We start from the raw sequence: 24748 nt of genomic DNA, 5'->3' as shown, positions 1-24748 counted from the left end.
CAATCTTCCTAGACTGAGTCATGAAGAAGTAGCCTAAACAGGGAGGAAATAGAAACAACTATCAAAAACCTCCCCCAAAATAAAAGTCTAAGGCCAGATGGCTATACTAGTGAATTCTATGAAACATTCAAATAAGACTTGGTTCCTATTCTACTAAAAGTCTTTCAAAAAATTGAAAAAGAAGCAATACTTCTAAACACATTTTATGAGGCCAACATAACCCTCATACCAAAACGTGGCAAGGACAACACAAAAAAAGAAAATTACAGACCAATATCTCTAATGAATACTGATGCTAAAATCCTAAACAAAAATACTAGCAAATTGAATACAACAATACATCAAAAAAGCAATTCCTCATGATCAAGTGGGATTCATCTCGGAATCACAAGGATGGTTCAACATATGTAAAAACAGTTAACATAACACACCATATCAACAGAACAAAAACCATATGATCCTATCAATAGATGCAGAAAAGGCAGTTGATAAAATACAACATCACTTTATGTTTAAAACACTCAGCAAAATGGGTATAGAAGGAAAATATCTCAACATAATAAAGACCATTTATGACAAACCAACAGCTAACATCATATTAAATGGCAAAAAAACTGAGGACTTTTCCTCTAAAATCAGGAACAAGACAAGGTTGCCCACTCTCTCCACTCTTATTCAACATAGTGCAGGAAGTTCTAGCCAGAGCAATCAGACAGGAGAAAAAAATAAAAGGCATTCATATTAGGAAGAAAGAAGTAAAGGTTTCATTTTTTGCAGATGATATGATCCTGTACATCAAACCCCAAAAATACTCCACAAAAAGACTACTAGAAACAATAAACCAATACAGTATGGTCGCAGGATACAAAATTAATATACAGAAGTCTATTGCCTTCCTATATGCCAACAATGAAACATCAGAAAATGACCTCAGAAAAATAATCCCTTTTACGGTTGCAACAACAAAAATACTTAGGAATAAACATAACAAAGAATGTAAAGGATCTATATAATGAAAACTACAAATAATTGTTAAGAGAAATAAAAAAAGATACAATAAAATGGAAAAATATTTCTTGTTCTCTAATGGGAAGAATAAATATTGTCAAAATGACCATATTACCCAAAGCAATATACAAATTCAATGCAATTCCATCAAAATCCCAATGGCATTTTTTAAAGAAATGGAACAAAAAATCATCAGATTTATATGAAACTATAAAAAAACCCTGAATAGCCAAAGTAATCCTAAGGAAAGAGAATGAAGCTGGGGGCATTACAATACCTAACTTCAAATTATATATTATAGAGCAGGGGTCCCTAAACATTTTACACAGGGGGCCAGTTCACTGTCTCTCAGACCATTGGAGGGCCAGACTATAAAAAAAACTATGAACAAATCCCTATGCACACTGCACATATCTTATTTTAAAGTAAAAAACAAAAAACAAACAAAACGGGAACAAATACAATATTTAAAATAAAGAACAAGTAAATTTAAATCAACAACCTGACCAGTATTTCAATGGGAACTATGCTCTTCTCACTGACCACCAATGAAAGAGGTGCCCCTTCCGGAAGTGTGGCGGGGTCTGGATAAATGGCCTCAGGGGACCACATGCGGCCCGCGGGCCATAGTTTGGGGACCCCTGTTATAGAGCCACGATAATCAAAACAGCATGGTATTGGCAGAAAAATAGACACTCAGACCAATGGAACAGAATAGAGAGCCCAGAAATAAAACCACATGTATATGGTCAAATAATCTTTGATAAAGAGCCAAAAACACACAATGGAGAAAAGAAAACCTCTTCAATAAATGGTGCTGGGAAAACTGGAGAGCCACATGCAAAAGAGTGAAACTCGACTACAGTTTGTCCCCTTGTACCAAAATTAATTAAAAATGGATCAAAGACCTAAACATAAGACCTGAAACAATAAATTACATAGAAGAAAACATAGGTACTAAACTCATGGACCTGGGTTTTAAAGTGCATTTTATGAATTTGACTCCAAAGGCAAGGGAAGTGAAGGCAAAGATAAATGAATAGGACTACATCAGACTAAGACGCTTTGCACAGCAAAAGAAACTGACAACAAAACAGACAGCCAACTAAATGGGAGATGATATTTTCAAACAACAGCACAGTAAAAGGCCTAATATCCAAAATATATAAAGAACTCACAAAACTCAACAACAAATAAGCAAATAATCCAATAAAAAAGTGGGAAGAGGACATGAACAGACACTTCTCCCAGGAAGAAATACAAATGGCCATGAGATATATGAAAAGAAGGTCATCTTTATTAGCTATTAGAGAAATGCAAATCAAAACTTCAATGAGCCTGACCTGTGGTGGTGCAGTGGATCAAGCATTGACCTGGAATGCTGAGGTCACCAGTTCAAAACCCTGGGCTTGCCCGGCCAAGGCACATATGGAGCTGATGCTTCCTGTTCCTCCCCCTCCCCCCCCCCCTGTCTCTTTTCTCTGAAATGAATAAATAAATAAAAATAATTAAAAAACTACAATGAGATACCTCCTCACACCTGTTAGACTAGCTATTATCAGTAAGACAGGTAATAGCAAGTGTTGGAGAAGCTGTGGAGAGAAAGGAACCCTCATTTACTGTTGGTGGGAATGTAAATTAGTACAACCATTATGGAAGAAAGTATAGCAGTTCCTCAAAAAATTAAGTATAGAACTACCATATGACCCAGCAATCCCTCTACTGGGTATATACCCCCAAGACGCAAAAACATTGGTACGTAGACACATGTGCCCCCATGTCCATCGCAGCATTTTTCACCATGGCCAAGACATGGAAACAACCAAAAAGCCCCTCAATAGAAGATTGGATAAAGAAGTTATTGTACATATATACTATGGAATACTACTCAGCCATAAGAAATGATGACATCGGATCATTTACAACAACATGGATGGACCTTGATAACATTATACTGAGTGAAATAAGTAAATCAGAAAAAAATAAGAATTGTATGATTCCATATATAGGTGGGACATAAAAATGAGACTCATGGACATGGATGAGAGTGTGGTGGTTGCCAGGGGGAGGGGAAGGGATGAGAGTGAGGGGGTAGGAAGAGGGGAGGAGCATAAAGAAAACCAAATAGAAGGTGACGGAGGACAATTTGACTTTGGGTGATGGGTATACAACATAATCAAATGTCAAAATGACCTGGAGATGTTTTCTCTGAATCTATATACTCTAATTGATCAATGCCACCCCATTAAAATTAATTGTCTAAATAAAATTTAAAAAAATTACTGGTGTTACTAAATTTACCCCATTACCTTGACTTTTATTTAGAACCATTCATGAATGAGTTCCTCCCTCATTAGAAGTCACAAGTTGACCAAGCCATAAAAATCACAGAAACACAAAACATTTGATGATCTCTTGGAAATATAAATACTTAGTTCAATTTCGTTACTTCAGAAAGTCTCTGAAGTATTGCAGTAATCTGCTCAAGAAAATTCTCAAGCCTTTGATTTATAAACCATTAGCTATAGACATTTTAAACTGTACTTGAGAAAAAAATAAATAAAACCAACAAACTTAAACTCCTGAAGTAATGGGTTTCCAATAATTGGTTTTAACCTGTCCTCTGACAAGTGTGTTAGTCCCACTCTGATAGTTCTGAAACACACCTCTGTTTAAGAAACTGTCTTCTGCCTTTATGGAAGTCTCATCTTGCTGACTTCTCCAAGAATATTCCTTTGCAAAGTAGTCACTTCCCAGCTGTCCACAGCAAACCTTCAGGGGATGGTTCTGAGACAGAGGTCTTCAAAGATAAACTGTGATCCTAAATGACATTAACAAATGAACAACAGTCAATTAACAAGTATTTGTAGACTGTTTATTCATTTAACTAAATACCCACTAAAGAGAATTTGGTACAAAGAGATGGAGTCCTCTGAAACTTTGCACTCTGGATGTCTATAACATACACACACACACACACACACACACACACACATACACACATGGGACAGTGACACCTAACAGAACAGAGTGCTAGTGCTAAATGAAGGTCATAAGTAGGACCTCCGCTGACTGTACAGCTCACTCTGGGAAAGGGGTGAGGTAGTGAAGCCATCCTCTAGGATAGTGGTCCCCAATCCCCGGGCCGCAGACCGGTACCAGTCCATGGGCCATTTGGTACTGGTCCATAGAGAAAGAATAAATAACTTACATTATTTCCGTTTTATTTATATTTAAGTATGAACAATGTTTTATTTTTATTTTTATTTTTTGTATTTTTCTGAAGTTGGAAACGGGAGGCAGTCAGACAGACTCCCGCATGCACCTGACTGGGATCCACCCAGCATGCCCACCAGGGGGTGATGCTCTGCTCATCTGGGGCGTTGCTCTGTTGCGACCAGAGCCATTCTAACACCTGAGGCAGAGGCCATAGAGCCATCCTCAGTGCACAGGCCAACTTTGTTTCAATGGAGCCTTGGCTGCGGGAGGGGAAGAGAGAGACAGAGAGGAAGGAGAGGGGGTGGGGTGGAGAAGCAGATGGGCACTTCTCCTGTGAGCCCTGGCCAGGAATCAAACCCGGGACTCCTGCATTCCAGGCCGATGCTCTACCACTGAGCCAACCGGCCAGGGCTAATGTTTTATTTTTTAAAAATGACCAGATTTCCTCTGTTACATCTGTCTAAGACTCACTCTTGACACTTGTCTCGGTCACGTGATACGTTGCCGTTAAAATTAAACCCATAAACTAGCAAAATGAGTGAAAAACAAAATTCCATCGAAAGGTTTTTTGCAAAGTGGAAAAGGGCCAGTGAGGAGACAGAAGAAGAACCTACGGCCTTGAAGAAAAAGAAGGCTTCATTTAACAGACAATACCAGGAGTCCTACTTGAAGTATGGATTTATCGCAACTGGTGATTCTTGCGCACCAAGGCCGCTCTGCTTAATATGTGGCGACCGGGTAAGTAATGAGGCAATGAAGCCTTCAAAACTGCTTCACCACTTGAAGACCAAGCACCCTACTTTATTTATTTATTTATTTATTTATTTATTTATTTTTATTTATTTTTTACAGGGACAGAGACAGAATCAGATAGAGGAATAGATAGGGACAGACAGACAGAAACGAACAGAGATGAGAAGCATTAATCATCAGTTTTTTGTTGCAACACTGTAGTTGCTCATTGATTGCTTTCTCATATGTGCCATGACCGCGGGCCTTCAGCAGACTGAGTAACCCCCACTTGAGCCAGTGATTTTGGGTCCATGTTAGTGAGCCTTTTGCTCAACCAGATGAGCCCGCACTCAAGCTGGCAACCCCAGGGTCCCGAACCTGCGTCCTTCCACATCTCAGTTCGATGCTCTATCCACTGCGCCACCGCCTGGTCAGGCCAAGCACCCTACTTTAAAAGACAAGCCTTCTGAGTATTTCAAAAGAAAAAAAGCATGAACAAAAGGACAGAAACAATTACTGGTGGCCACTACATCAATAAATGCGAGTGCACTGAGAGCATCATACATGGTGGCTAATCGTATTAGTAAGGCTAAGAAGCCATTCACCATTGGTGAAGAATTGATCCTTCAGCCACTAAAGACATTTGTCGTGAACTTCTAGGAGAGGCTGTGATTAAAAAGATAGCACAGATACCTCTTTCGGCTATCACTGTCACACAGCGCGTTGAGGAAATAGCAGAGGACATTGAATCACAATTGTTGGAAAGGATTAATAAATCACCATGGTACACTCTCCAGGTTAATGAATCTATAGATATTGACAACAAGGCAGTGCTACTTGTTTACGTGCATTATCTTTATCAAGAGGATGTGCATGAGGATATGTTATGTGCACTGTCATTGCCAACCAAAACCACAGCTGCAGAACTATTTAAATCGCTGGATGACTATATATCAGGAAAACAGAAATGGTCTTTTTGTGTCGGCATATGCACAGATGAACCTGCTGCCATGACCGGAAGGATATCTGGTTTAACTACTCGGATTAAGGAGGTTGCACCTGAATGTGAGTCTATGCATTGTGTCATTCACAGGGAAATGCTGGCTAGCTGAAATATACCACCGGAACTTAACAGCATACTGAATGATGTCGTTAAAGTTATTAACCACATCAAAGCACACGCCCTTCACTCGCGCCTGTTCGAGCAGCTTTGTGAGGAAATGAACGCGGAGCACAGACACCTTCTCTTATACACAGAAATAAGATGGTTATCCCGAGGGAGGGCCCTGGCCAGAGTGTTTGAATTATGAGAGCCGCTGCAGAGATTTCTCTCAGAAAAAAAAGTTACCGCCTGACCTGTGGTGGCGCAGTGGGATAAAGCATTGACCTGGAACACTCAGGTCGCTGGTTCAAAACCTTGGGCTTGCCTGGTCAAGGCACATATGGGAGTTGATGCTTCCTGCTCCTCCTCCCTTCTCTCTCTCTCCTCCCTCTCTAAAAATCAATAAATAAAATATTTTTTTAAAAAGTTACCACTAGCAGCACATTTCAGTGACGAGGAATGGGTCGCAAAACTCGCTTACTGTGTGACATATTTAACCTCCTCAATGAACTCAATTGGTCACTTCAGGGGAAAATGACAAGTGTCTTCAAGTTGGCAGATAAAGTAGCTGCATTTAAAGCCAAATTGGATTTGTGGGGACGGCGCGTGAACAGGAGTATATTTGACATGTTTCAAACATTTGCGGGAATTTTGGAAGAGACTGAGCCCAAGCCTTTATTGTCCCAGCTGGTGCACAATCACCTGTATTTGCTTTGAAAAGAGTTTGAATGCTACTTCCCAACCACAAAAGACACGAATTGCCAAGGAATGAATTCGCGATCCATTTGTCAACAAACCAGGTGAATCCAGCATGTCTATGCAAGAAGAGGATCAACTACTGGAGATCGCAAATGACGGAGGCCTTAAGAATATGTTTGAGACTACAACTCTGCCGGTGTTCTGGATTAAAGTCATGGCAGAATATCCAAAGATTGCCACAAAAGCACTAAAAACCCTGTTGCCATTTCCGACATCTTATTTGTGTGAAGCGGGATTTTCTGCAGTGACAGCAACCAAAACAAAATTACGGAATAGACTGGACATAAGCAACACACTTCGGGTGTCATTATCTCCTATTACCCCTAGATGGGACTGTCTCGTTGCAGAGAAACAAGCTCAGGGTTCCCACTGATTTAGCGTTATGGTTGTTGAGAGATAGGCTACTCTCTCTCATTCTATATAAACATTATTATAAATACCCCTTAACCTACAATATTCATAACAATGGTGAGTTGTATTTTTCATGCACTTTTATTTTTTTGTATGTTGTATCTTATTTTTAAGGCATGTTTAAATGTTACCATAGCGACTGGAAAGTGTTTGGAGGCAGAGAGAATGTTACTCATGTTATGTTGTTGGTGCGATGTTAAGAGGATGCTTCTAATAAAGTTGCATACGAGTACACAGTAGATTTATGTTTATTTTTATTGTCATAGGTTCATGATTGGTAGCGAGCCTGAACCTATCATATTACATATTGATGTCAGACAAGAAACGTTGTCAGAATAATTTTAAATACAGCCTGAATAATGAGGACATGCTCGTTCCTCCTTTAACTTAGGCCAATAAATACCATAAGTTCGACAATTATATTTAAAAATACCAGTTTTTATGCTGGTTGCATAATTTTATTTTGTGCATTTATCCGTCCCACCCTAAAGGCTGGTCCATGAAAATATTTTCTGACATTAAACCGGTCTGTGGCCCCAAAAACCTTGGGACCATTGCTCTAGGAGAAGAGAGAGAGATGGCATGGAGAGGTGGCAGTGTGGTGGGGGAGAGAGACTAGAGGGGTGGGGCATCATTTGTGTTGGAGAGCAAAACAAAGTAAATCTGTGATAAATATTACCCTGTTTTTTTTTTGTGCATAGGGCCAGTGTGACTGCATTCTAAATATGAATAAAATTAATTTTGACTTAAGCACATTTTGACAGTATTCATTTGAAGGGATGAAGCACACTGAGGTTGTCCTTGGCTGATTCTCTTTGGCCCCATTGAGAATCATGGGCAATACAGTCATGGCTGGCCCTTGTGGAATTTCCACCAATGCTAAGATTGTTCCTCTAGGTCAACCCCTCCCCATAATCTGTCCCATCTAAATCAATTCCAAATTGTTATTGCTTGCAATGAGGGGGATTATACTGATTGACTTCCTAGCTGGCCCTAACCCTTCTCAGATAGATCTGGGAGGCCCATAAGTTTTTCCATTTGAAAAATGTAGTAATTTTTTCTATACTTTAGTTCCAGAAAGTTAGGTTCATCTCACTCAGGTGGTGTCAGTAAGTCATAAATCACATAAACTACAATAGGCACATTGTTGGTCTTTCTGGGCTGCCAGTGTCCACACTCAGGACATCCAGGATGATTTAATGAACATGTGACTACATGTTGTGGTTAAGAAAAAGTGTGAATGAATACCCGAGGAAAAGTAGGACCTCCTGAAGGGCCCATCTGTTGCTTCTGTCTGAGCAGCACCCATTCCTTTCTATTAACAGTTGAGGGTGGAGCACTCGCTGTTCATCTGTCTACCTCTTGCTCACTCCATGCACTCTTGCTCTATCCCCTCAAGCTAAGCTCTGGAAGGAATCTGAATTTTGAGAAAAGGGAAAAAGGACTAAAAGGGATTGGAATTGATCAGTCCAGTGGCAGTGCCCTGGAAGAGACTGCTCAGACCACCCGAATGCTGTCCTGATGCATTTGTCTTTCAAGAGTGAGTGGTGAAATCTTCCTCAGTACTGTAAGCTATTCCAGTTTTTTCAGTTCTTTTTTTTTCGGGTATTTTTCTTAAGTGAGAAGCGAGGAGGCAGAGACAGACTTCCACATGCACCTGACTGGGATCCACCCGGCCAGCCCACTAGGGAGCGATGCTCTGCCCATCTGGGGCATTGCTCTGTTGCACCCAGAGCCATTTTATTGCCTGAGGTGGAGGCCATGGAGCCATCCTCAGCGCTCGGGCCAACTTGCTCCAATGGGGCCTTGGCAGAGAGACAGACAGGAAGGAGAGGGGGAAGGGTGGAGAAGCAGATGGTCACTTCTCTTATGTGCCCTGACTAGGAATTGAATCCTGGACATCCACACACCAAGCTGATGCTCTACCACTGAGCCAACCAGCCAGGGCCAGTCCTATTCTTTTTAAGAAGATTTAGCTAGAGGTGAATTTTCATGGCTTCCAACCAAAGGCAATTAAAGTATACACTTCTCTTCCTTCTGTTATAACTTCCAACCATAGTGTTAGGGGTGGAAAGGTTCAAACTATGCACCTGCAGGATGCAGGGGTGGCATCACCGATGCCTCACAGTGCTGCTTTCAGTGCAGAGTATATTTTGGGACAGTGACTTGAAAAAGGAGGCCAGAGTGAGAGAACAGAGAAGGCAAAGTCTGTTTCCTAAGAAAATATCCTTCAAAACATTCTTTGTAACAATGAACACTAAAACAGATCCCACAGACATCATTATGAATGAATCTAGGTGCACAGTATCTGCTGCTAAACACCTACAATTTCCTATTTCACTCACCTGTCTCCAAAGATGTGTGTGTCAGGCTTCTGAGTTAAAATTAAATGAGAAGGTGGTTATCCTCGTTGCTTTTACTTTCTGGGCTAGGTAACCAAGAAGACAAAAGCTCTCTGATCCCTGCCCTGGAGTTCTGTGCCTGCTGTCACCTTTCTATCAACTGACCACTCAAACTGACCATTCAATGGCAAATCTAAAAGGGCTCTGCCTATAGGTCACAGATTCTGCACTTGATATCACAAGCATGAGAGGACCCAAGCTTAAAGGTCCATTAAAGGATCTGAGATTTTTAATTTTTTGCCGTGGACCAGCGTGGCTCCAAATAACGGTGCGGAATTAAGGAAATACATGTTGTCAGAACAAAAACGATGGGACCGGGAGGACTCCTCAAACTGCCTGGCAGTATCTGAGTGCCTCATAGCCCCAGTTCGCTTTATTATATAGACATATGCAAATCAAGGACCCTGACATAAAGTTGCACATCAAAGGCTAAGACAGGAACTCTCCCAAGGCAAAAGCAGGATACATTAGTGAAATTTACAAACATCTGAAACAAACAAAGAGTCAGAGGAAGGGCATGTATATTGCTTCCAGCAACCCAAGGAAGGAAGTGGAGTGGGTGCAAATACTCAGCATCAAAGCCAAATATGGAGATGGAGGGGGGAGAACTTAGCCTTTTGCTAAGCCTTGAATCTATAATGGCTTTTTGCCATTTACCATCCACAACATATCCCCCTTTTCTTTTTAATTTGTGTGCTGAGATTTGCACTTATCTGATTTTTTAATTTGGAAGCAGACAGAAAAAATACAGAACAAACACAAAATTAGTATAGCCAATGCTAACAGATACCCAGAAACAAGTATGCTAATACATCACAGCGATTAAAGCCTTTAAGCAAACTCTTTAAGCTAATACAACAAGAATCTATAAAAGAGTAATGTCCTTAAAGTGTTCACCAAGTCCAAGTTGGCACCAACACCATTCCAAATCTCTGCAAATGCAACCCAACCCTAGTTCAGTCCATCAAAAACTGTCACAGGAGCAGGAGTCCAGGAAAAGTCCACATGGCACTGGAATTGCCATCACACTTCCACATTCTGCAGTTAGTGTCAAAGTCCCAATGACCACTGCTCTCAGCTGGCAATGACCCAGGTAGACTGGAAAAGCCATCTGCAGCACGCATGAAGATGGAGCTTCCGTTTTCTTTATACTGGAAAGATGAACCCAGGGGGCCCTATCCTGGAACTTTACAGCCATGGGGTGGTGAGGAGAACCTTGGGATACACTAAGCTGGGTGGCAGAGGTAAATTTGTAAGTTGGCAAAAAAAAGGAAAAAAGGAGCTCTGAATTAGGAGTAGGTCCTCGCCTAAAATATGAGTGGGGTATTGAGGCAGGAGGAATAAAGGAAAGACTATATATTAAACAAAGCAGCAGAAAACAGGACTATCAATACCCACAACAGAGATCTTCGAGGGAAGAATAAAAAACCTGACTATTCAGGCAAGACATAATTAAGTGGCCCTTGTGTAAATGAGACCAGTCTACCAGCTACTTGGAAGCAATACCCCAGGCTCATCCACAGTGTCGTAGATGGGGCCAATGGCCCTGGGCACCTTTTAACCTTCAGTGGTAAATCCCAGTATTCTGGGCAAGGTTAGGTCATAGGTGGCTGGAGCAGGGCTGGAAGGGACTGAACCCTCCCTTAGAGGAGTGAGGGGGAAGCCTACCTTCCAGTGTCCCTTCTTCTCACAGCAAAAGCATGTAAGCCTGGCAGACTTTGGCTTAAATGACCATCCTTTCCACTATTGAAGCAGGGCCCTGATGAAGTTCCAGTTGGAGCGTTGGAGCCTCTGAGGGCGTATGCCAAGAGCTAGTATTTTACCTGATCTCCTTTGGGCTTTTTCTGCCTCTTGGTACCTTAAAAGCTATGCTCAGAAGATCTCGCTGAGGGGCTTGAGGGTCCCTATCTGCCTATATATCTGGAGCTATTCAGAAAAAGACAAAACAGTGTTATTAGCTGGAATCAAATAAAAAAAAAAGGGGTAGTAGTTTGTGGGACAAAAATATTTGGCATCTCTTTGTACATCAGCATTCAAAAGAAACTGAAGTAAAAAGCATGACAGGGTAGACCTGCAGGAGCTCCAGGACATGACTCCCCCCCCCTTTCTTTTTATATTATTTACAATTGATCTTCAAGCAAATGTTAATCACACTTTACAATACTTTGACTTCAAAGATTGCAAGAAATTCTTGACTTTGTTAACTTTTAACAAAAATAGAGTAAATGCACCTTCAAGCAACATTCCCACACTTATCAAAACACCCCCTTAATATTAATTAACAGGCACCTTAAAGAGTACATATCAAAACTGAAAAATCCCAGTGTGATCTTCATTATTCTCCTATAGTAAAAAAAATCTTTACACTTTTATTATGTAAATCTATGCTGCTTCAAGCCTTTCACTTGCAGCCTGGAGCAGCCTGGCCAAACCAGCAAGTCTTTTGGATCCAAAATGAGCGTGCTTCACTTATTCCAAACAAAATTATATTTATGTAGGGAAATGAAATTATTTTTATTTTGTTTTCAATACTAGAGCCGGCATTTCCAAAATTATTATTATTATTACTTTTCATGTAAGGACTTAATTCAGGCCTTATAAACAAAGACACTTTAAACAAAGACTTCACATACAATCACACAAATCAAGAGTGAAACCTGGGGTTTTAGAGATTAAACTATGGCCTGCTTGGTCTTAAGTAGGGCTACCTTAATAGGTACGTAATAAGGATATATACTAACCAGAGATCTCTCTCGAAAAATCTCAAGATGGCCGTATGAGATTTCTGTTCAGCAACACCCAAATCGGGCCCCCCTTTTGCCCTCTTTTCAAGCAATGGAGCAGGAAAGAAATAAAATGATCGAAAACATTAAAAAATTAGGTAATAATAATTGAGAAAGGGAAGAGAGCATAAAATAAGCCTCATACAATTGCTCTTGTGAAGTGAGTCTCTCATCTAGAATCATGGTGTCTTACCAGTCGTTCAGGGATCCACCGAGGAGCTTCAGCAGACCTAGGAAAAACACACACATATCCTCGGCTCCATAAGAGAACAGGGTCTGGCCCTTGCCAGATTCCTGTGAGCGGGTCCCTCCATCGCACTTCAGGGAAGGCTTTCCTTGCAGGGTTCCAGAGTCTCCCTGCTGCTGAATGACCCTGTACATCAGTATTCAAAAAATTTAAAGTAAAAAGAGCATGACAAAGAAGATTTGCAAGAGTTTCCTAATACTTAAGTTGCTATTTGGCTCCTAACTCTGAACACACCTCACAATGCACTAACCAAATCAGTAAATCTTAAGGATCTACATTCTATTCTATTTAAATTTAAATGAGTGCTCCTTACAAGTTCTAAAAACATTTTATTTTTTCTAAATATCAGAGCCAGAATTTTCAATTTTTGCATGCAAAAAACCCCTTAATTCAGGCCTTAAAAACAGACACATTTTGACAACATTAAACAAAGACTAAACAGAAACAAGAATTAGATGAACCAGACAAACCAGAGAGAAACTGGGATTTCAGAGACCATCCAGATTAGAAAGATGCCTGCCTGATATTAGTCAGGGCATTTTCTGACAGAGAGACTGAAGGATGTGACTAAACAAAATCTCCCCGAGAAAATTTGCTCTCGGCAGCTGCTGGGATATTTTCTATAGTCAGATCCAACACAGGTCCCCTGCCTCAATATCCAGGCAAAGAATAAGAAAGAAACAAAATGATAGTTCAGAAGACCGCAGTCAAAACATTAAAGAAAATCAGACCATGACAGGAAAAGCTGTAATTTTCCTAATACCTGAGTCTCCTATCCATTCTCAAATTCTATATTCGCTATAATTGGCGGCTCAGGTTGACTATGCTGAGATTTTTCTCCTACCTCAACAGCCCCTTCATGAAAGTCCAACTTCCACAGCAAATAATTACCCCGAGAGACAAGCACAAGCAATCACCTTCCAGTCATTTGGGGGAAGAGCCTTTGTACTAATAATATCTGATAAACCAAGTGAAAAAGGGGCAGTAGGCCCATACCGAGCACAAGCAAGTTTAAGCTCTTTCAGAGCTCTAAAAGGTACAGGTTTATATTCTCACACTAGTCTCTCTGTATCATCCTGTCTTTCTACAACAGGAAAATGGGTAAAGCCATCATCTATTGTTTCCCCTACATTTTGAGCCTGGTCTATAGATTGTTGGAGGGGGGATTTCCCAGATTTTGAGCTATAGACTCCGCAATCAGCCCAATAAGGGAACGGAGGAGCAGAGGGTTGAATGTAGGAAAGAGCTGGGGGCAGTGGAGACCTCGCGGCTAAGGCAGCCATAGCCACAGATTTTTCATCCCCCCTGTCATCCTCAGACTCCAAGTTATCCTCGTATCCACATACCTCTGTTTCCAGCTCACCCTGATACTCTTCAGACAACAATTTGTCTTCATACGGAAACATTTCTACATAAAGGTCCCTTATTTTTGACCCTATCTGTCCCATATTCTTTTACTCCCAACTACACTTTCCCCAAAAACTTTCTTTACTTACTGTGCGCACTTCACTATGGGGAGTTCCGTCACCTTCCTTCAGTTTTAGTTTCCTCGTACTCAAGTTGTCTGTTCGGGCGCCACTTGCCGCGGACTAGCGCGGCTCCAAATAACGGTACGGAATTAAGGAAATACACTTTGTCAGAACAAAAACGATGGGACCGGGAGGACTCCTCAAACTGCCTGGCAGTATCTGAGTGCCTCATAGCCCCAGTTCGCTTTATTATATAGACATATGCAACTCAAGGACCCTGATACAAAGTTGCACATCAAAGGCTAAGACAGGAACTCTCCCAAGGCAAAAAGCAGGATACATTAGTGAAATTTACAAACATCTGAAACAAACAAAGAGTCAGAGGAAGGGCATGTATATTGCTTCCAGCAACCCAAGGAAGCAAGTGGAGTAGGTGCAAATACTCAGCATCAAAGCCAAATATGGAGATGGAGGGGGGAGAACTTATTTTGCTAAGCCTTGAATCTATAATGGCTTTTTGCCATTTACCGTCCACAACAATTTTTTATTTATTTGTTTATTTAAATTTTTTTACAGAGACAGAGAGAGAGTCAGAGTGAGGGATAGATAGGGACAGACAGACAGGAACGGAGAGATGAGAAGCATCAATCATTAGTTTTTCGTTGTGCATTGCGACACCTTAGTTGTTCATTGATTGCTTTCTCATATGTGCCTTGACCATGGGCCTTCAGCAGACCGAGCAACCCCTTGTTTGAGCCAGCTTGGGTCCAAGCTGGTGAATTTTTGCTCAAACCAGATGAGCCCACGCTCAAGCTGGCGACCTTGGGGTCTCGAACCTGGGTCCTCCTCATCCCAGTCCGATGCTCTGTCCACTGTGCCACCACCTGGTCAGGCTAAAGGATCTGAGATTTTATAATAAGAAAATGTATAATCTACTGTAACAACAAAAATGCTACTATAACAACAAATATGTTTTAGAACATATCCCCAGGAAGTATGGGTTACCAATTACATCAACTGCAGTAAAAGGACAAGGAATCTTGAGATAGGTCCACTGGATTTGATAAGAAAAGCTTTAGCAGAAGGACGGGGACAGAGCACATTCATATGAGGGAGAGGGGACTGGGAGAATAGAAAATAGAGGTTAGGCAAAGGAAAGAAGGGGAGAGATGGACAAGCAGTTGAAAGAATCAAGCAGAAATTTTTTTGTTTTTCAACTAGGAAAGGCTGGACAAGGAGGTAGAAGACTTGCTGAAGAGGACCAAGACTGATAGGGCTAGCTTTTAGGGATGAGACTTGTGCAGTCCTACAGGGCTCTGCTTAGCAGACTTGCACTTGGTTTCACGCTCTGCTGTCACTGTCTTGAAAATCTTTATATTTTTGGAACTGGGACCCTGCATTTTAATTTTGTACTGAGCCCTAGGAATTATGAAAGTGCTCTGAGGGAATGAAGCCCTGTATGTAGTCTGATTACTGCCTCCCCAGAACCTGTGCCTATGTTCCTCCAGGTGGCAAAAAGGACTTTGCAGATGTGACTAAGTTAAATATTTTGAGATGAGGAGTTTGTCTGGGTGGACCTTTTGTAACCACGAGGGTCTTTATAAGAGGGAGGCAGTAGATTTAGGTTCAGAAAGAGAAGCATGTGACAATGGAAGCAGAGGGAACAAAGATGTAACAATGTGATGTGTAGTCCTGAGCTAAGAAATGCAGGTGGCTTCCAGAAGCTGGAAAAGTCGAGGACATATATTGCCCCCTAAGGGTCTGGAAGGAAGGCAGCCCTGCTGATCTAATTTGGACTTCTGACCTCCAGAAATGTAAGATATAATAAATTTGTTTTAAGCCACTATGTTGGTGGTAATTTCTTACAGAAATCATTGGTAGGTACATAATACACCACACTAAAGGGGCTGTACTTTTAGTTCTCTAGAAATTAATAGCAGCTCTCATTTATTAAACACTTACTTTACGTTTGTAATTTCTTATCATCCTGTTACAAAGTTTGAGGGGGCAACTTCGTATTCACATACAGAGGGGGAAACAGAGGCATCCAGCGGTTAAGTACTCGTGTAACAGAAGCCTCGCAGTTAAGTAACTTGTTTAGAATCACATAACGAGCTAGACCAGGGGTCGGGAACCTATGGCTCGCGAGCCAGATGTGGCTCTTTTGATGGCTGCATCTGGCTCGCAGACAAATCTTTAATAAAAAAAAAATAACGTTAAAAATATAAAACATTTTTATGTATTACAATCCATTCATTTCCTACCGCTCATGTTCATGGGGACAACCCCAAAATTTTATTGGATAACGCGTAACGTACACGGGTCGTTGTATGGCTCTCACGGAATTACATTTTAAAATATGTAGCGTTCATGGCTCTCTCAGCCAAAAAGTTTCCCGACCTCTGAGCTAGACCGTTTACAGGTGGGAGCCAAATACTGTACACATCACTCAAAGATTTTCGGTGCGTTTACCCCTACTTCCATATTTCAGTTTGAAATTTTGGGTTTGTTTCCATTCTCTAATGTGTCTTATGTTGGTACCCGGTCATCCTAGGAGGGGGAGTTCCCATTCTCTAATGTGCCTTTTGTTGGTACCCGTCATCGCGGAGGCTGACATCACTTCTGGGGCGCATGAAGTGAAAGAGGACCCACAGCGGATGAGGGCACAGGACAGTGACAGATACAAAAAGCGCCACCTACTCAAAGTCCAAAATACTGGTGTACGTGGGTACAGACGAATCTGGGGCACGTGCCAGTGCGGGAGGAAACGCTACACATGAGGCCTGGCCGCGTTTCCAGGACAACCGCAGGAAGGACGCCCCTCCTAACCCCTGTCCGCACTTCCAGTGTTTTGGAGCCCGTGTGGGCTCGCGTGGTCCCTCCTCATTGGCCGTCGGGAGAACCCCGGGCGCGGAAAGGCCTCCGCAGCTGTAAGTCTCGGTTTGCTCCGCCGTGGCCCCACCTCCCGCGCGGGACCACAATTCCCACAAGGCCCCGTGTTCAGGGGCGGGGCCTGGAGCGGGGAGCGAGGCCGAGCGCGGGGCGGGGCCGCCTTGGAGGTGGTGGGGCGCGGGGCTTCCCCCTTTACTCGCAGCTGCTGGGCGCGCCGACGTCTGACCGTGGGCTCTCGTCACCGCCGTCAGCAGCCCCCGTGGGGCGTCGCCCGAGCCGTCCACGGTTCTCCGGCCCCGAGGGGCCCTGCCAGCCGCCGTGCCGGGAGCGAGCAGCATGAGCCGGGGGACCCGGCGGGCGGGCGCGGGGCAGGGGTTGGCCGCGGTGCGGCTGCTGGTCACCCTGAGCCTCCTCCCGCGCGTCGTCGAGACCCAGGTGAGCAGGCGATGGCGGGAGACCGGCGGCCTGAGGGCACCGGGCGCCCTGACAGGCGTCCAGGAAGCGTCGGCGAGCCGCCGCTGCGCGGGGTGGCGACGCTCGGGGTGACGGCAGGGAAAGTGGAAGAGGGTGCGAGCGGGAGGTGTTCGATCCGAGCTGATTTGTTGAGCTGCTGGAAGAGCAGCGGGAGCGAAAACGTCCCGCTGTTTGCCGAGGATGGGCACAGAAACGCCCCCTCGGAGAGTTGGGGGATTGAAGGCAGAGCCGCGGCCTGCAGGAGCCGAGCGGACTGCGAGGGCGCGGGATCTTACTTCCTGAACTTTCGGGCTGGAGGGCTCTGGGCTGTCACCCCCGTTCGGGACGCTGTGTTTTGCCAACTTGTGTGGCCTGCCCAGTGGCGTCCAGGTGCACCCACGTGCGAGGCTGGCCTGGGACTCTGTCTGCAGGGTTTCAGCAGGGAGGTGATGGCCGGAGAGCAGAGTTCGGGGCTTGACTTCGCGAGGCTTCTGATACACGAGTTCTCAACCTGCTGGAGATGGGAGGGTTAGTGACCAGATCTTTGCCCTTAAGAGTCATGTTTGCTTCGGGTTACACGGTCGAGTTGGATAGACTGCTGCCGGGTGCTGCTGTTTGTCTGCACCTGCCACAAAGTGGCAGAACTGCTGAGAGAGGTACAAGGTGTCTCAGGGGGCCGGATAACCAGGGGAGATGTGATTGGAAGCAATTAATGCTCATTGCTAAGAAAAATTCGTGCTATGAGTGTAACCGTGTAAACATGTTTTTATGACTTTATTCAGACACTTTTTTCACGGCCTTATGCTTCTCTGCACTAAATCCCAGAATGCCGAATATTATATTTGTGTCTGTGTTTGAATTTTTTTAATGAATGATTTAATAAAAGCAAAAGGGACAAAGTTTTGGTTTTGGGAGCATGTTAAGAATGCAGATTCTGTCACTTACTGCCAGATGTTCTGGTTTAGTGGCCCTGGATGTGACCCAGGAGTCAGACTTCCAGGCAACTAGTACAGTTGTCCTTCCAACTACCTTTTCAACCCCATTTTGGAAACACTGAAATATAGATAGTGGAAATCTGGGCATACTGACCAGATTTATGAAAAACAAACTTTGGTAAAATTACTTTCTAGTTACTACTTGGATGCTTGTTGTTGAGTGGAATTTACATTGAGATTTTTTTTTAACATGAGATTTTCTTTCTCTTTTTTTCTTTTTGGTTTCTTCATCTACCACTAATTATGTGTATTAATGCTTTATAATTGCACCTGTCCTTTCAATGTTATTATATCCAAGTGAACATATGTTATTGGTTGATTGATTTTTTTTTTTAATATTTTTTTTTTTCTTTTTTCTGAAGCTGGAAACGGGGAGAGACAGTCAGACAGACTCCCGCATGCGCCTGACCGGGATCCACCCGGCACACTCACCAGGGGCGACGCTCTGCCCACCAGGGGGGGATGCTCTGCCCCTCCAGGGCGTCGCTCTGCCGCAACCAGAGCCACTCTAGCGCCTGGGGCAGAGGCCAAGGAGCCATCCCCAGCGCCCGGGCCATCTTTGCTCCAATGGAGCCTTGGCTGCGGGATGGGAAGAGAGAGACAGAGAGGAAGGAGGGGGTGGGGGTGGAGAAGCAAATGGGCGCTTCTCCTATGTGCCCTGGCCGGGAATCGAACCTGGGTCCCCTGCACGCCAGGCCGACGCTCTACCCCTGAGCCAACCGGCCAGGGCCAAAATGCTTCTATTCACAAGAAATCACTGAGATGAATATATTGCCTATATCTCCTTGCAGTAAAAACACGAAATTATTTCTCAGCACACCAAATAATAGGGATTTGTATATCTCAACCCCATTTTCTGATAAGTGAAATGCAAATGTGCTTTTTAGTGTAGCTAAGCCCTAGAAACTAATTAATACTGCATTTGAGTGATATAACAAATCAGTCTTCCTGTAAAGTAGTAGTTTCTGTTGGATATATTTTTGACCTTTTCTACATGCATTTCTAATGGTGGCATGAAACCCAGAAATACACAGGGAACCCCCCCTTCCAAAAAAAGGAAAAACATGGGACTCAATGCTGTTCTAGTCCATTACTGGGGGGATTTCCCCAAGACCTTGTGCTTCTGCTTTAACAGCTGCATGGGGTGGAATGGACAGGACATAAAACTGTGTCTGCCCAGGGAGAGTAGACTGAGAGTGACCTCACCCTGAAGCTTGAACTCCAAAGGGCTATGCCCTCAGTATAAGGGTGAGAAATAAGTCCCACTGCGAGTAGAGGGAAAGGAAAGAAACTTGCTTGAGAAGGGGGAGTCTCCCTTGAGAACTTGCAACCCAGAGCCAGTTTTATACAGGTTTGTAGGGTAGATTCATGCCACCAGTGCTGGGAAGGGGTTCAAGTAGAAAATTTATAGCAGTTCCATATTGATATGCCCACAGCTTACAGGTAAAGGCAAATATCCTTCCCCTGCGAAGGAGTTGATTTTCAACCCAGGCCCCCAAGAATTCTTGAAGATAAAGAGTGCCAAGAAGCAGCTAACAGTAAAAAATAACAAAACATACAGGCACTAGGAGTGAGGTATTGGAAATACAGACTATGAAAGTAGACCTGTAATGATGCAGGTTCTGAAAATATAAGATATAGTTTAAAATCGTTTAATGTGTTTAAATAAAAAGAGACTTGAAATATGAAAACAGAACAAAAGATACATTAAAGCATTACTAAAGAGATGACAGCAATGACGTAGTTCTTGAAGTGAAATGAGGCCCTGGCCGGTTGGCTCAGTGGTAGAGCGTCGGCCTGGCGTACAGAAGTCCCGGGTTCGGTTCCCGGCCAGGGCACACAGGAGAAGCGCCCATCTGCTTCTCCACCCCTCCCCCTCTTCTTCCTCTCTGTCTCTCTCTTCCCCTCCCGCAGCCAAGGCTCCATTGGAGCGAAGATGGCCCAGGTGCTGGGGATGGCTCCTTGGCCTCTGCCCCAGGCGCTAGAGTGGCTCTGGTCGTGACAGAGCGACGCCCCGGAGGGGCAGAGCATCGCCCCCTGGTGGGTGTGCCGGGTGGATCCCGGTCGGGCGCATGCGGGAGTCTGTCTGACTGTCTCTCCCTGTTTCCAGCTTCAGGAAAAAAAAAAAAAAAAAAAAAAAAAAAAGTGAAATGAAAAACTAAATGGATGGGTTAAATAGCTATTATATCTAGCAGAAGAAGTGATTATTGAATTAGACAACATTTAATGTCTGTTCCTTCTTCTTAATCCCAATACCTCCTTCATCCTCACTCTTTGCTTCCTGGTCACTAATAAACTGGAGTAAACAGAGTAACCCAAACCTGTGCGTCCGCAGTCCCCATGCCCACCTGTTTTGACGTCTGTCAGTTACCACACTCAAAGGCTAATCCTCCTTTCCCATTTTAGAGGTCTCCTTTGAGCAAATCTGCCCTTTCCTGCATCATCAATTTCTCCTTCTCTAATGACTGTCATAATAAAACATGTTGTTAATTCTAGTTTAAAGTCCTCTCTTGACCCACCTATCTCTTCTGACTCTGCTCCATTTTTCTGTCCCCTCTGTAGAAAAAACTCCTCAAAAGCATTCCTTTTGTCTTTCCTATTCTGGTCCTTTCTTCAGCCCATTACAGTCAGACTATTGCCCCACCACTCCTTTGAAGCAGCCATCAAGGTCATGAGTGTCTTTGCTGTTGCTCAGGCCAGTAGTTTTTATACCTTTGCTGTGTGTATCAGCAGCATTTTCTCACAGCTCACCACTCACTGTTCTTGAAATACAGTGTTCTTTTGGCTTCCAAGGTCCTATTTCGATTTCCCTCCCACCTTGCAGGCCAGTCTTTCTCAGTATCCTTTACTAGTTCCTCCCCTGTCCCTGACCTTGGGGTTCACATGCTGCCCTCTTGCTTCTCTCTGCCTTGGTTGTCTCATTTACTCTCTTTAGCTTTAAATACCACCTATATAGTTGACTCTCAGAATCTCCAGTCTAGGAGTCGCAGCTATAGTTCCAGACATCCAGTTAACTTTCAGTATCTCTACTAGATATCTCAGACGTGATGCACCAAGAATCAAATTCCTAATCTTTTTCCCTCAAATCTGTTTCTTCCAGTCTTCTCCCCACTAAATATTGCTGTAGCAAAACTGACATTTCTGTTGCTCCTCAAACATGGCAAGTATGTTCTTGCCTTGAGGCCCAGATGCCTTGCACACTCTTCTCATGGATTCATTAAGTTTCTGCTACGTTATCAGACTTGACCACTTATCTGATTGTTACCTTCCCTGATCATACAAAATAAACTTCACCTTATATTTCATGTTCCTTTTACAGTACATGGTAATTTTTTACATCTTACCCCAGTCCCTACTATAATTAAAAGTTTTTTAGATGAAACACAATATGGTGGTTTACTAATTAAAAGTCAACAATTTGCCTGACCAGGCGGTGGCACAGTATATAGAGCATCATTGGACTGGGACGCCGAGGACCCAGGTTCGAAACCCTAGGTCGCCGGCTTGAGCGTGGGCTCATCTGGTTTGAGCAAGGCTCACCAGCTTGAGCCCAAGGTGGTTGACTTGAGCAAGGAGTCTCTCAGTCGGCTGTAGCCCCCCAGTCAAGGCACATATGAGAAAGCAATCAATGAACAACTAAGGTGCTCAAATGAAGAATTGATGCTTCTCATCTCTCTCCCTTCCATTCTGTCAGCCCCTATCTGCCCCTCTCTCTGTCTCTCTCTCTGTCACAAAAAAACAAAAACAAAGGAAGTCAACAATTTAAGAAAATGTCACAAGAAGGTGCAATTGCTGGATAAATGTTTTAAAACCTAGAAAGTTTTTTGGTTTGTATTTTTTTTTGTCCTATTATTATTTAGGGGGCTAGAATTTGAAGTTTTCTAGGTAGTTATGTAGAGCAATGGAATGAAATTCAGTATTTAGCCACAGAATCTCTTAGTACACGGGATGGCAAAGCACATAGAATCCAGAGCCAAATCCTTGATAATGACCCCCTGTTCTAACTCTTTCTTTTGCAGAGAATTTGGGGACACACTTATACTCTGGGGAGAAAGCATGAGGAAGAAACCACTGGAGCCCTGGCAAGTTGGCTCAGTGGTAGAGTGTTGCCAGATGTGTGGAAGTCCTGGGTTTGATTCCCAGTCAGGGCACACAGAAAACGCACCCATCTCCTTCTCCACCCCACACCCTCTTGCTTCTGTCTCTCTTTCTCTTCCTGTTCTGCAGCCATGGCTCAATTAGAGCGAGGTGGCCTCCCCGCCTCAGGTGCTAAGAAGAGAGCTCAGTTGGCCCTGGCCGATTGGTTCAGTGGTAGAGTGTGGGCCCTGTGTGTGGATGTCCTGGGTTAGATTTCCGGTCAGAGCACACAGGGGATGCACCCATCTGCTTCTTCCCTCTTCTAGCTCTCCTTTATCTCTCTCTTCGTTTCCTGCAGCTGAGGCTTCAATGGAGCAAAGTTGGCCCCCGGGCACTGAGGATGGTTCCATAGCCTCTGCCTCAGGCGCTAGAATGGCTCCAGTTGCAATAGAGCAACACCCCAGATGGGCAGAGCATCGCCCCCTAGTGGGCATGCTGTGTGGATCCCAGTCGGGAGCATGTGGGAGTCTGTCTCTCTGCCTCCCTGCTTCTCACTTCAGAAAAATATAAAAAAAAATTAATAATAAAACAAGGGAGCTCCAGGTTGGCAGGCATGTGGGAGTCTATCTCTGCCTTTCCTCCTCTCACTGAATAAACAAACAAAAATAAATAATAAATAAATAAATAAGAAACCACTGGGAAGGACTGGTTTCTACATCCAGGTCATTTTTTGCATCTTACTCATTGGGTCATCTGAATAACTTGGAACAGGCTGAGTCTCATTTTGTTTTTACATTTTAACTTTAATTGAGATAATTGTAGGTTTCATGCAGTTTTAAGAAATAATACAGAGCCTGGCCAGGCGGTGGCGCAGTGGATAGAGCGTCGGACTAGGATGCGGAAGGACCCAGGTTCAAGACCCCGAGGTCGTCAGCTTAAGTGCAGGCTCATCTGGTTTGAGCAAAGCTCACCAGCTTGGACCCAAGGTTGCTGGCTCAAGCAAGGGGTCACTCGGTCTGTTGTAGCCCCATGGTCAAGGCACATATGAGAAAGCAATCAATGAACAACTAAGGTGTCACAACGAAAAACTGATGATTGATGCTTCTCATCTCTCTTCGTTCCTGTCTGTTCCTATCTATCCCTCTCTCTGAGTCTCTCTCTGTCTCTGTAAAAAAAAAAAAAAATAATAATAATACAGAGAAGTGTCAGGTACCCTTGATCCAATTTTTCACAATGGTAACATTTTGGAAACATACAGTGTATTATAACCAGGGTGTTGACACAATCTACCGACCTTACTCAGATTCCCGTGGTACTTGTGTCATTGGTGTATGTATGTATGCATTTTGTACGCTTTTATCACATGTATAGGTTTGTGTATCTGCCACTGCAGCCCAGTAATGAACAACTTCATTACAAGAATTCTCCCTGTTGCCCTTTCTTAACCACATCTCCCTCCTGCCCATCCCACACCAGCTCAGTCCCCTCTTCCAGTCTCAAAGCCCAGCCAAACAATAATCTGTGCTGTCTTTCAGAAATGTTATATAAATTAAACTATATAATATGGAATCTTTTGTGATTAGCGTTTTTCACTCAAAATAATTCCCTGAAGATTTATCCAAGCATGCATATCAGTAAGTCCCATTTTAAAATTCAGCTAAGGAACGTTTTCTATGAACTTTTTGGACTCTGAAATCACTTTGTAAACATCGTTTTTTCTTCGATAAATGTAAACTTTGAGTCGTGGATAAGAGCATGTGTTTTAAAGTACAATAGACTTGGGACTAAGTATCATTCCTACTTTGGAAAAGTTCTTTTAACCTTGCTAAGCTTTATTTTCCTTTTATGTAAAATGGGGATAATACCTATTTCACTGGGTGTTTAGAGAACGAAATGACACATGTAATGCTCTTGGCACCATACTTACCACGTAACTGTTCCATAAATGGCAGTCTAAAAGACATGGTTACTACAGCAACATTCAGTCTGTGATGTCTAGGTTAGTCTTAGAAGAAATTGCTTCAACATTCCAATGACTACTTGGATTTAATGTATGTTAAGGCAAAGGAAAGAGCATTCAATATCTTTCTTTTTGACCACTGAACAAGAATGTTTAGTTCTTCAGAATGAGTATAGCTAATCCTTCTGTTGTTTTTTATTGAATTGATCATAGTAAAATATGACTACTTTGTTATGTGT

At 43.2% G+C, this 24748-nt stretch overlaps 1 protein-coding gene across 2 annotated transcripts in view; it reads left to right on the top strand.

Moving 5' to 3' along the window:
• The first annotated feature begins 17174 nt into the window (after window positions 1–17174).
• Window positions 17175–24748, top strand: part of ERO1B (endoplasmic reticulum oxidoreductase 1 beta) — a 66654-nt gene continuing 59080 nt past the window's right edge. Inside the window, exon 1 of one of the 2 annotated variants that reach the window (XM_066383644.1) lies at window positions 17175–17459. In XM_066383644.1, coding sequence (XP_066239741.1) covers window positions 17361–17459 — 99 coding nt within the window. In that variant the 5' untranslated portion in view covers window positions 17175–17360. The remainder of the gene's footprint in view (window positions 17460–24748) is intronic. The other variant, XM_066383647.1, reaches the window with a different exon arrangement.

The sequence above is a fragment of the Saccopteryx leptura genome, chromosome 1, assembly GCF_036850995.1.
Source record: "Saccopteryx leptura isolate mSacLep1 chromosome 1, mSacLep1_pri_phased_curated, whole genome shotgun sequence".
Lineage (NCBI taxonomy): Eukaryota > Metazoa > Chordata > Mammalia > Chiroptera > Emballonuridae > Saccopteryx > Saccopteryx leptura.
This window is presented reverse-complemented; position numbering and strand designations above follow the sequence as displayed.